This window comes from Cibotium barometz, chromosome 31 (assembly GCF_041138505.1).
Source record: "Cibotium barometz isolate CiBa-2024 chromosome 31, ASM4113850v1, whole genome shotgun sequence".
Classification (NCBI taxonomy): Eukaryota; Viridiplantae; Streptophyta; class Polypodiopsida; order Cyatheales; family Cibotiaceae; genus Cibotium; species Cibotium barometz.
Genome location: NC_141076.1, coordinates 6,340,014 through 6,353,135, shown reverse-complemented (window position 1 = coordinate 6,353,135; position 13,122 = coordinate 6,340,014). Strand labels below are relative to the sequence as shown.

The 13,122-nt window shown below is 41.2% G+C and overlaps 1 protein-coding gene across 1 annotated transcript; it reads right to left on the bottom strand.

The window, feature by feature from the left end:
- Positions 1-4,420: 4,420 nt before the first annotated feature.
- LOC147620446 (uncharacterized) lies at positions 4,421-7,009 on the bottom strand. The gene is made up of 2 exons (XM_086824664.1): positions 6,411-7,009; positions 4,421-6,329 (listed from the first exon to the last, which is right to left on the bottom strand). The coding sequence occupies exons 1-2, from the start codon at positions 6,855-6,857 to the stop codon at positions 4,905-4,907; spliced, it is 1,872 nt and encodes a 623-aa protein (XP_086680790.1). The 5' UTR covers positions 6,858-7,009; the 3' UTR covers positions 4,421-4,904.
- Positions 7,010-13,122: the final 6,113 nt, after the last annotated feature.

Sequence of the window (13,122 nt, the reverse complement as noted above, 5' to 3'; positions counted from 1 at the left end):
CAAACTCAATAATCTTCATTACTTAGGCTTGATCCAAATACATCATAATATAGCCCTCATAGAGCTCCAATCCACAAGATGTGTGCACCCTTGTGCCACCCATGTGTCCATAAATGCTCACACTATATGTGTCACCTTGTGCTTTCCATGTACTAGCTTTTTGACCATTGATTTCACCTTTTACAAGTGACCATACAAATCAACCTTTGATCTAGGACCCTTAGTCTTTATATATACACCTAGATGAATCTAGGAACATGCCCAAATTCACCTTTTAGAAACGTGCATGCTATATACTCATGGTAGTCAACCCACAAGACTATATAACTATCAACTCCATTATGCATAGTATGGACTAGATACTACAACATCCCCACTAAAGTCATAAGTGCCCAATAGTGGGTGTAGAACTCTGTATCAAGATACGCTCTCACACACGCACTCCACACACACACACATAAGAGCATATATTCACACAAAGCCGAGTTTCTGTCAAACCTCCGGAGATGCAGGGCAAACTCAACCATAATGAAGTCTAGCAGTAAGGAAAGTAGCAAATAGAAAGAATTAGTATAGCAAATAAGTAGTTGATAGGGCAAATGCACCGCTAAAGATATAGAGAATTAGCACAATATCAACTGGCTGCAACTCGGACGAAAACTTCACAATGTGAAATTTACATGTCCACTACTACGGCTGAATTATATACCTAGATGAATCCAGGTACATGCCCAAATTCACCTTTTAGGAACGTGCATGCTATATACTCATGGTAGTCAGCCCACAAGACTATATTTCCTTTCTAATGTGCATGCTGCTCTCCCTCTTGCTCTACACTTGTTGCATCCTCACATATTGCTATTTCAACACTCCCCCGCAATGTGATAAGGATCTATCACCTAACATGCTACACTGAACCTACACTCCTAGCCATATGCTGGAGTGATCCGCCTCAACTTGCCTTGTGAGGTACAATGTTAGCTTTGACTTGACTATGTGGAATTATGCTAGGTGCTAAATGCTCACTTCCTACTAAGACTTGTACTCCATGGAACCATATTTCTCAACACCATCTTACCCACTCAAACGAGCAGTTATCTTTTGTAAGACGACACTGGAATATATAAACCAACCTTTCCTTATGCTTAATGTCAAATAGAGAAGGACTTTGTGTACATACTTGCTTAAGACTAGTGATAGAGACCATACTATTTTTGACCTAGTGTGAAAACTAGTCACCTTGTATATAAGTCATTTTTTACAATAAACAATATACAATCATTCCCTTGCAATCGAATATTTATGAGCTATTCTCTTCTCTATTCTTTCTTACATGTATAATATTGGATCTTGCTTGCTTGTTAGATGCATGCTAGATAGGTTGGTTTATAAGTTTCACTCTTTCATTAGTGTCTCCTTCTTTTCCTACCTTTTGTCAGCAAGAACCATCATAAAGACTTATCTCTTTTTGCCTCCATCTAAGCATAGAGAGCTCTTCCTTCACCCCATTGACAAAGAAGCATTCTAATGTGACAACGGAATGAGGATGTGACAGACGAGCTAACGCACCTATATCGAGAAGTTGCAAACCCCATTGACAAAGAAGCATTCCAGTGTATGAGGATGTGACAGACGAGCTAGCACACCCATATCGGGAAGTTGCAATTACAACATAAGGCCCAACACACATGCTTCGGCAAGGCTGAGATTATGCAACCACCTCACACATGTGAAAAGCAATAATATAAAAGGTTGTTTTCAGTATGTCATGAGCATATTAAACAAGCCAACATCCCCTTCTAGAAACCGACCAGCATGTAGAGGTTCCTATATAAGGTGCCTTCAGGCCCATACTAAGATCATCTCATATTTCTGCAAGTGCCAAGGATTCGAGGGCCTAGATGACCTAATAGGAGCCAAGAGCAAGGTGGAAGGTGAAGATCAAGGGGCATCTTTAGGATGAGAGTTACCTCAATCAAGTGAAGGCCTCCAAGGTCAGTTCAGTCCTAACTATTTACAGCCAGCAGTCAATCATTGTATTCATTCAATAAAGCAAATACACCAAACGTGGTGAGGGCCCTTCAAAAGGTATTTGTGACCCAACATTGTATATTGTCTCCCTTCTCTCTCTACACTCTTATTCTCATTACATTGTGCTATAAAAAAAAAGAAGCCCCCCCTCGTCTTGCACTTCATTGCAACAGTTGCAAAGTTAATAGTGATAAAATTCAGCACTTAAATCTACTTTCATTACTGACAGCAGCCCAGCCCTGCTGCATTTCCCTCCCATTCTCTCTAGTGGCAACAATCCAAGCTAGATCACACATGGCTATACACTTGCTGCCAGTGGCAAGAAGCCAGTTGGAGACCCACGGCTCTAACTAGTTACCTGCTGAATTACATTGGCTCAATATGAGTAGACTGTGCTATATTACATCATTATATATTTGACCGCTGCTTTCATACTCTTTCACAATACAGTTTTGTCATGTTATGTGTCACAACGCTCCCATTATCACACTTTCAGCATGGAGTCTTACAACAAAGGCTATGTCCGCCGCTGGATGGATGAGGCCACACCAGCAAGAGATGGGAGACACAGCCCCTCAAATCTGTTAGCAGAACTTTGGTCTCTGCTGTTCTCTTTCCTCAGCTAATCCATCTGTTTCACATGCTCCTATGTTTAAGAGTTCTCTAAAAGTGAATCACACAAGGAATATATGAATTGTCTGAAGACTCATTTACAGAAGGTTGCACGGGATACCCTGAAGCATCAAATGAACTCTTCCCAAATAAAATGTCCAATTTGCCTCCATGTTGCACATACCTCAACAAGCTCCATGAGATACATGAAACTACTTTTGACGGTCTATCAATCATAACAGAATCACTATCCATCCACTTGCCTCTTAACACTGGATGCGCCATAGCTAACCCTCCCCTTAAGCCACCTGTCACATGCAGAAGCATTTTACCTAGATTACTGACTTGTGAAATTACTGTGGTATATTACTTGATGGAACAGAGGAGACAGAAATTACAGACACCTGATTGGGTCCCAAAACCCACTGAAGGGCCCGCGCCTTTCGGTGGTATATTATACCTAGATTACTGACTTGTGAAATTACTGTGGTATATTACTTGATGGAACAGAGAAGACAGAAATTACAGACACCTGATTGGGTCCCAAAACCCACTGAAGGGCCCGCCCTTAAGCCACCTGTCACGTGCAGAAGCATTTTACCTAGATTACTGACTTGTGAAATTACTGTGGTATATTACTTGATGGAACAGAGGAGACAGAAATTACAGACACCTGATTGGGTCCCAAAACCCACTGAAGGGCCCGCGCCTTTCGGTGTAATTTGCTCCATTATGGAATTGAGATCTGTAAAATACAGATTCCTGATCTTGACCTGCTCGCATCTCTTTCCTTTTATTGATGACCCAGAACACCTGTCTACTAAAATATCCACATTTCCCTTGTCCTGCAGTTGTTTATAACAAGGCACTTGCCTTCGTCCTCTCCTGAAATAAAGTCCTGATGTCTGCGTCTTTGATGCACATGCTGCTGCCTGGTGACCTGCCACCTGAGCTGGGAGTCAATGGCTGCAGTGGGGAGGAACTAGGACTATTTATAGGGTAGTTTGCACCCCCCCTTTTCTGTCAGCCTGCTTGATCAGCCCACGACCAGGAATCTCTGCTGCCCAACCTGTCGCATCACCTTCCCGACTTGCCCAGCCACCAGCTCATGCTGTCCAGCCCAGATTGACCCAAATTTGCCCAAAACAGCTACATCTTGCGTTTTACCTGATCTGACCTGATGTCAGGTGCCCGGCACATGGCCTGATATGTTGCCAGACATCTCCAAGTTACAAAACTGTGAGGATTCACACAAAAAAGACTGCCTGGACTTATCAAAGCCTGCCCTGATGGTGACTCAACTGACATGTCCCTGGACAAGAGCTCACAACGGAGCATAGTGTGCATCACTAATCCAAAACTTGCACATAATTAGGGTTTGTATTTCCACATGGCATCCAAGTGTGGGGTGCACATAACACCAGCATACAATCAAATTGTGCTGTTGAGTTTATCAAGACCTGCTGCATTATAAGTTGGCACAGATTTCCCATCTAAAAATGGGCTTCAAGAGACGATAGGAGACGGGGAGATACTTTCCCTGCCCACTGCAGATGGTATACCCCTAGCCACCTGCTCAGGTTTTATTTGGGGTATGTACAAAATGACCCACAACTCTCTCAAGTCTTGTACAAAAATATACCACACAACAATCACCATGATCACAAAGAAACTAATAAAACAATCAAATAAAATGTTCATCTTGAGATCATCGAAACACGCACATCATTCTTCATGTGAGTCATACACAACAATAAACATCGACTACCTCTGAAGCTTTTAATCTTAACCATGCATGCAAAAGCATTGTATCAAAAAGGTAAATACAAGCACCCCCACTTCTTTCTTTCTTGGTGTAATGCACCTTAACTTTTAAAATGTCCAAGAAATGTAAGGGTCTTTACACAAACAAAACCAACAAGGAGCAGACATCTTTGGTGGACAGGCAACATTTCCCGTTCAAAACCAAGGAATACAGCACACCAGTAATTTCTGACTTTTTTGGATGCGCAGCGCCTAAGAAAGAGAAAGCCTCTTACTTGTCAGTCATCTCTATTGGATATCCCTCCATCGTCAAGACTGAGGTTGAGCATTTTACAAAGGAAGCAGCAATGCAGCAACAGAGGTTTATCAAAGCCACCTTCACTTCAATAATCAATGAATGCCTATATCTGGTCTGAACACTATGTGAAAAATCATCTGTACAATCTGGGGATGGATCAAGACCACACGACATCCCGTCGCAACCTTGACTTCAATAATCAAACAATTGAATGCCTATATCCGGCCTGAACACTATGTGAAAATTCATCTGAACAATCTGGGGATGGATCGAGACCACATGACACCCCGTCATACCACTTGACATTCTCTTGATAATAATTACTTACAGGCATGCTTACAAGAGCCGCGTCAGCAATGACAGTGGTATCACCCTGCCTATCATTTATTTCACAAGTCATTGGATCCCTCCCAGCTAAGATGCCATGCCCTCCATCACATGGTGAACAAGAGTCTTTCACGGCATCAACCCACTTCACAGCTTTGTCACCTTTTCTAATGACCGGAAAACCTACTCTTTGACTCTCCCAGTGACAATGTGATCCTAATGGAGAGCTGAACCCTGAATCATCCTGAACAACAAGCTCACTTGCATCCTTGCTCCTGTTCTGGCTTTCGTCCCAGTCTGCAAACTCATCATCATGATGCAGTATCAGTTCACCAGCTTGATGCTTTGTTATATCTGGTCCATCCACCTTGGGCATTTCTTCCAAATTCCTAAGCCTTTGTGTCATTACAGTAAGCTCTTCTGTTAGAAATCTTAAAGCCTCCTGAGAAAGGTTCCCCAGCTTCCCCTCTAGTAATCTGAGTTCCATGCAAAGCTCATGTACCTGTTGCAATGCAGCATTACGGACTTCATCTTCATCCTTCACACCGACCAATAGAGACTCTTCATCTTCTTCTGGGTCAAATGGAGGGATTGAATCAATCTGCAAGCCAGTAACCCCAACAAACCTATGTATGATCCTTGCACTACCCTCATGAGGTCCAGGCTCGTGCCCTGTATGTATAGCATAGAGTTTAAAGACAGCTAGCCCATCGTCCTGATAAGTAAATGTCTTCTGTTTCTCGCTATAATTGGTGATAGGAACAATGGCCCTGATGCGAAAGCCACATCCACATCGTTTGGAACTGTATCTCTTGCGTTTCAGGACCCCGGGCTTCTTGACATTGGGTTCTCCAGCTCGATGGCAGCAATAATCTTTCACTTCGGCAAGAAAGGGCTTGTACCTGATATATTTTTGCCGGATGCAGAGAACCACCTGATGCTTGACGGCTAGCAATTGCAGGCGCTGTGGGACATCCTTTGCAGGAACCTCGAAAGACTCCGTGTACTCAAAACGCCTCCTTTTGGATCGGGCCTGGTGGTGCAATGAAGAGATGTCGGAGCAGCACACAGGACAAGAGGTGACACAGGCCTTAATGTAGGGCTCAGGGATGCCGTAGAACTTGGCACCGACAGTCCAGACTTGCTTGATCCTGTCTATGGTCTCCTTTAAACCAAGGTGCTTCAGATCAGCGTCGCCGTGGAAACCGAGGATGATATCCTGCCACTGGGTGATGTGGGGGACAGATTGATTGGGGTTATTTTTGAAGAAGAGCATTTGGTTGCCCTCCGAGTCCACCTGCCAGGTGCAAATTTTTATATTGCTATCAAAACTTTCTTGAAAAACACAGAAATTGTATAAAGGGCGGAGAGTTCTAACCTGGGCGTGCAATTTATCCTGAATGCGTTTCCAACCGGTGAGGTAAGCCGTGTCTTCATTGCGGTCCTTCCAGACGCTGCGCCAGGAGGCGAGTACAGCGGTGGGTGTGGCGTGACGGATCTCGTCGGGAGTGGCGTAGCGAGACTCCAGAATGCACTGCACCATGAGATGGTGCGAGGAGCTGTTGAAGGTGTAAAACTGGCCAGACACGTAAGGGTCTGGGTCTACGGCCACCGCCGCCCCGGGCCCGGCGGCCGCCACGCCAGAGAATGGATCAGGGTTGAGAAGATCGTCTGCATCAGAGTCGAGCTCCGGCTCCCCTTCGTTGACGGAATCGGAGTGCGGCGAGTCGCCGTTGTGATGAAGCCGGTGCTGTGCGCCTTCCTGCGAGGAGAAAACCATCAAATGCCCGTTCGCGAGCTCGGGGGCACCATAAACGTCTGCCATTGTTGCCGGAAGAGAAACAGTAGCATCAGCACATCTGTGCCTATGTATTACCAATGGAATTTTGCTCTCACACAAAAAAGTATCTCATAAATAAGCCTTCCAAAGAGGCCTTCCAAGTAGCTTTCACACAAAAAGTATCTCGTAGGCATTCCAAAGAGGCTCGTTTACAGACAGAGTATATAGCTACTTCCCAAAAGGGCATTCGGATGGGTTCAAATCATGTTTGGCATAGATGTTGTCCTTCTGTTGCATCATGGAATCGGGAGTTTTTGCATCATTTCACTTCTTACAAGACTTGTTTATAAGAATCGCCATGCGGAGATAGGGTTTTCCATCAGACCATGGCAATCCTTGACTCAAGAAGCAACAAAAGAAAAATGGCATGTCTCAAAAGGGAAATGTAGCAAAAAGCAACGTTCAACATAAGAGATGGATGCCCACGCTTGGTTGATCCTCCACCAAACACTTACCTTATGACCAGCCAAGTTGGGAGTGGAGATCCGTCTATTATGTTAAACATTGACTTTTGCCAAAAATGCATCTCAACTACACTTACTTGATCGAGATAAAATGGCATTACATCCCCTACCGTTAGAACACAACCATTTGAAAGAACATGTTAATCTGATCCATCCTCCATTTCGCGTCACAATATGTATGTCTCAAGTGCATGTGAGATTATGTTCCAAGTATGCCAACTTTGGTCCCCTTCCTAAGTTGGACATATATTATGTTAAACCAAGTAGGGATACAAATGATTAGTGGCCCGTGTTGTTAAAATAGGAATTTTGGGACATATATTATGTTAAACCAAGTAGGGATACAAATGATTAGTGGCCCGTGTTGTTAAAATAGGAATTTTGGGATACTTCCTTTTACAAAGTTTTAGTCCAATCATATGGTGCTCCTACCTATAGAATCTCAAAATCACCAGCATCACAATCACCACAAAAAGATAGAGTACCCCTCACACCAATCATAGTCACTGGGAAGACCTATTAGTCCTCTTCTGCAAAATAAACCCAAGCAAGTTACCCTATAGACTATTTCACAAAAATGGGCAAATTCCAAGGCCTCAAGGAAGGGGATGATACTTGTATCACAACAAAATTCTCATATTAGCAAGTCATTTCCAAATTTGGTTTCCCATTGGAATTGATAAGTGATCAAGGATCACATTTCATCAATGATGAGCTAATTGTATTATATATTTATGTGATAGCTTGTACACATCCGTTTATTTATTTCTATAAGCTTAGACTCACAAACATTTAATTTGTAATGAATGACGAACCAAAACTGCAATACCTAAACTGTCACCTAACCTTGAGAAACTAGAGGAAACTAGGAGCTACTGGATCTACAAAGAGTTTAAGGATTGCTTTGCCTAGAAATGCATAGACATGAAGGAATTACCACTTGAAGGATCAAGATTAACAAGGCAAAGACCTTACTAAATGAATCCTAAGTATTTTAGCCATTATAGAAGCAGAGATTGAAAAACTTATTGCTGCAGGATTCATTTGTAAAATCAAGCACACCCATTGTCATTGTGCTAGAGAAAAGAATGGATAGCTATAAGTGTGTGTGGACTTAAAAAAAGTAAATGTGACCCCATGTGTAAAGATCATTACACCCATTGCCATATACTGAACACATTCTAGAGAGAGTTAGCCTATAGCTTCTTGGATGGTTTCTCTAGCTACAACTAAGTGTCCATTGCACATGAAGACCCACATAACTATGGGTGGCATGTTTGCCTATCAAGTTTCACCTATTGGGTTATGCCCTTTGGACTAACCAATGCCCTTGCAACATTTGAGCAGCTTATGTGTGCATGATTTAGAAGTGGTTGGAAGTGTTAATTGATGATTTGTGTGCTCATTCCAAGTGGAAGGACCACTTGGCTTGCTTAAGAGAGATATTTCTAAGATGTCGATTGTATTAAATATCCCTAAATCCATTAAAATGGCATTTTTGGTGAAATATGGTGTTATTTTGAAATTAATTTTGGAATTATCTCCATCCACCAACTTTAAGGGAGTATAAAGGTTCATGGGACACATTCAGCCAAAGGTTCATTGTATTTTATGCAAAAAACACAAGGCCATTATATAGACTAGTGGTAGTCTTTGAATGGATGAAGGAATGTCAATAGGCATATAATGAATTGAAGAGAGCCTTGGCAAGTGTAGCCTTCTTAAGACCCCCAAAATAGGACATAATCTTTATGTGCATATTGATGCTTCAAACTTTTCCATTAATTATGTGTTGACACAACTAGGGAAACACAAATTGGACTGCCCTATTTGCTTTGCTAGTAGGCAACTTAATGAGGTAGAGATAAATTATAATACGAAAGAAAGAGAAGGGTTGGCCATGGTCTACATAGATAGTAACTTTTGGCCAACAAATTTATATTCTTTGTGGACCACTAGGCATTGTTATATCTTGTCAGCACGCCTTGCACACAATGGGACAAATTACTCAATTGGTATTTTTACTTTTGGAGTTCGACTTTACAGTCTGTGAAAAAAGGATCGTAACAACATGTTGTAGCTAATCATATGTCACGGATTTTGAATGGTGGAACATGATGGAATAGATGATGATCTTCTAAATGCATGCTTGTTCAAGATTGACATGGTGCTTGATTAGAGTGATGAAATATCTCAATACCTTACCTATGGTTTTTCACAAGATTGACCCTTGAATATCTCAATACCTCACCTATAGTTTTTCACAAGATTGGCTCTTGAATATCATAATACCTCACCTATGGTTTTTCACAAGATTGACCCTTGAATATCTCAATATCTCACCTATGATTTTTCACAATATTGACCCTTGAATAAAGATAAGATGTGGTGGCTCATCAAGCTCATGGCCCCTTTACCACAACAATGAGTAGGACAACTATATGAAGGTACATAAAGAATGATGTTTTACTAAGATATGTCCGAGAGGATGAATTCATATGTGTTAGAGGATGCACACTTAGGAATAGTAGGAGGACCTTTTTCTGAGGAAGTAACAATGCGAAAGGTCCTCCAAGCAAGAGGACTATGGTGGGCCAACATTGTTTGGTGATATGCAGCATAATTTATCAAAGATTTTGATGAGTGTCAAAGATTTGCTATACCACAACAGAGGGACAAGATGCCCCTCATTCCAATAATATTCTAGTAACTTTTTAAGAAGTGGGGAATTAATTCCATGGGACTCATTAGCTCTCTGCCATACATAAAACCCTAGCGTGCTACATTAAAGTAGCCATGGACTATTTTACTAAGTGGACGAAAGCCAGTGCTACCAAGAAAGCTACTTCCAAATTCTTATACAAGCAAGTTATTTCTAGATTAGGATGCTTGTTGGAGCTGGTTAGTGACAAAGTGTCACACTTTGTCAATGATGCGATTGCCTCATGAAGGGCTTCATTATAGTACACCGAAAGGCTTCATCCTACTACCCACAAATTAATGGCCAAGCAAAAGGCTAAGTAGAAAGAACAAATAAAATCTTATGTGACATCTTAACAAAAACCGTTTAAACTAGTAGAAAGGATTGGGAGTGTAAGCTTATAACTACGTGTTGATGGGTGTCGTACCAAACATCTAACAAAGTGGCAATTTGTGGGTATACACCATTTTGGTTGACTTATAGTAAGGTTGATGCTATAATGCCTACGGAATATATAGTACCCAACTTGAGGGTCGCAATCAACAAACGGTTGATTGGAAACGCTATGGTTTGACCAAAATGTTAGAAACAAAGGGCTTAAGGAGGGCGACCTAGTGATTATATTTGGAACAAGGAGAAATAAATAGAAAAAGCTGAAACTCTGGGGAATGGGACCCTTTAGAATCACTGAAATCAATCCACAAGGGTCTGGTCAGAATTGAGACCCTTGATGGCCCTTGATGGAATTGGGAGTAATGAATACAAAAGGCTAAACTCTGGGGAATGGGACCCTTGAAAAAGCTAAAACTCTAAGGAATGTGGCCCTTTAGAATCACAGAAATCAATCCACAAGGGTTTGTCAGAATTGACACCCATGATGGCATAGAGACCAATGGGTACATCAATGGGTGTAAGCTAAAAATGTATTATAGACCTTTGAACCAACGAGTACATCAATGGGAGTAAGAAATTATTATAGACCTTTGACCGATTTCTCAAATCCATAACATGCGTGTCTTTATGCTTTGTTAGAAAGAGTGTAGAGAGTGAGAGAGGTGTGTCCTTAGAAGAAGCTATAGAGAGTGAGAGAGGTGTGTCCTTACAAGGAGGTGTAGCAAACCTCTTGTTGACAGTAAGTGGGAGGCTTAGAAGCTTGGATCTAGCTATATCACTAATGGAGCTTGGAGAACATGGAGATCCTAGCCTCAGAAACAAGGTAAGTATCCCCAAAACAATGGTAGTCTATTTTTCATTGTTGTATGAATAAAAGAGAGTTATTGAAGGGGTAGAAATGGGCCATAACACTACATAGTGGTTAATAACATCCATAGTTTGCAACCTTTGTTTGGATTTAGCCTCGTAAGTCTTAGCTTCATCTCTACCATGTTTCTCTATTCTTGCTTTTTCTTATTTTTCTAGCCTTTTCTTGGTTAGCATATCTTGGGTCTGGGGTCACGGGTCTATAATAATACTTTTTAGTTTTCTCCCATTGATGTATCCTTCCATTTTGAAACCATTAAGGGTTTTGATTCTCACCAAGCCTTGCAAAGTGATCTCTACTACTCTAAATGGTCCTATACCCCGATATGTCAATTTCTTTTTCTTGTCTAACCTTGAACATAAGGACTAGGTTCCCTTCTTTGAGATCCTTATCTTGTCTAACCTTGAACATAAGGATTCGGTTCCCTTCCTTGAGTTCCTTATCTTTGACATTTTGGTCAAACCATTTTTCCTTAAACATAAGGACTAGGTTCCCTTCCTTAAGATCTGTATCTTGTCTAACCTTGAACATATGGATTAGGTTCCCTTCCTTGAGTTCCTTATCTTTGACATTTTGGTCAAACCATTTTTTCCTATAGAACTTCTCAACCATCAAACACTGTGATGCTACCAATCCTTTCCTTATTCAGAGTTAGATGCTTAGCAATGAACACTAGTTTGGGATGTTCCCCAAGCTCGGGTAAGATTGTCTCCTTGACTTCTATGGGTCCATCATATGAAACGCATTCTTGTCACTCCTTAGATCAGTGAACTCAGAGGCAAACGACTGTTTAATCACACACTACAAATAATTTATAATATTTGAAGATTGGTCTTCGGTATATTCCGTCATCTTCTTTTACCTCAGTTTGGGCCAAAATCCTCTAGGCTTCTCGTTCATCTTTCCACCAGGGCTCTGTTTCTCATGCGCCTTTTCAATCTAGAAAGCCACCACTCAACCTTCTTAGGAGATTGGGGTCTCCCTTGTGTGTCACCAAGGATAGTGACTTTTTCTAGCTCCTTGCCTTAATTCTTAAAAAACTCTTTGTTATAGCCTCAATGTATCTTAGCTACTAGGAATTTGTCAAATTACTCTAGTTTACTCCATACCATGTTGTTATGTCTAGCTTAATAACTCTTTCACCTTAAGCATTTTCTAATACACTTGCCTTTTGGTGATGCTTTTCTATCTGAGCTTGTTTGATACTGAAGCATCAGTAATAGTCCCAACTCTTATCATAAATATATTAGTAGAAGGTCCATGCTTTGTTGAGTCCAAATAAATCTACTTCATACCCTGACTAAGGAGTACATCAATTTTTGACAACACGTGGATTCAATTTTTACTAAAATTTGGAGGAGAGAGGGATGCATACATCTTTATCTCAACCATTATCAGGAATAATCTTATGTTCACACACTTGTACTCATGTGGTTTGGTCATTGGTTATGGACTCATTTCCAAAGAGGTTATCCTCCATCGAATGAGTATTCTATGTTTGTGTAAGTCTAACTTTAGAACTTGAGCATCCTTTTGTAACTAGATTTGGACTAATGCACCAACCTATTATCCCTTATGAAAGGTCTATACCATTATATAAGTTTGGTCGGCATAGGATATTAATCACTACAAACATGTGATGATATTGAAACGAAAACATTTTTGGTTTGATCTGTGTTGCAAGACTCCCATGGGTCTTACTGATGTTCCATCATCCGTTGTTAACGACGAGATCTATTTGTTCTAAGGCAAGCTTTCCCCTTCTTTTTGAGTATTTATTTGTAATGATACTCACTCTTACTCCACCATCTAGGATTGTGGTTG

Coding starts and splice junctions, on each gene's coding strand:
- LOC147620446 (XM_086824664.1), bottom strand. CDS start 6,857: ATGGCAGACGTTTATGGTGCCCCCGAGCTCGCGAACGGGCATTTGATG. Junction 6,330..6,410: donor AGGATAAATTGCACGCCCAG/GTTAGAACTCTC, acceptor TGCACCTGGCAG/GTGGACTCGGAGGGCAACCA.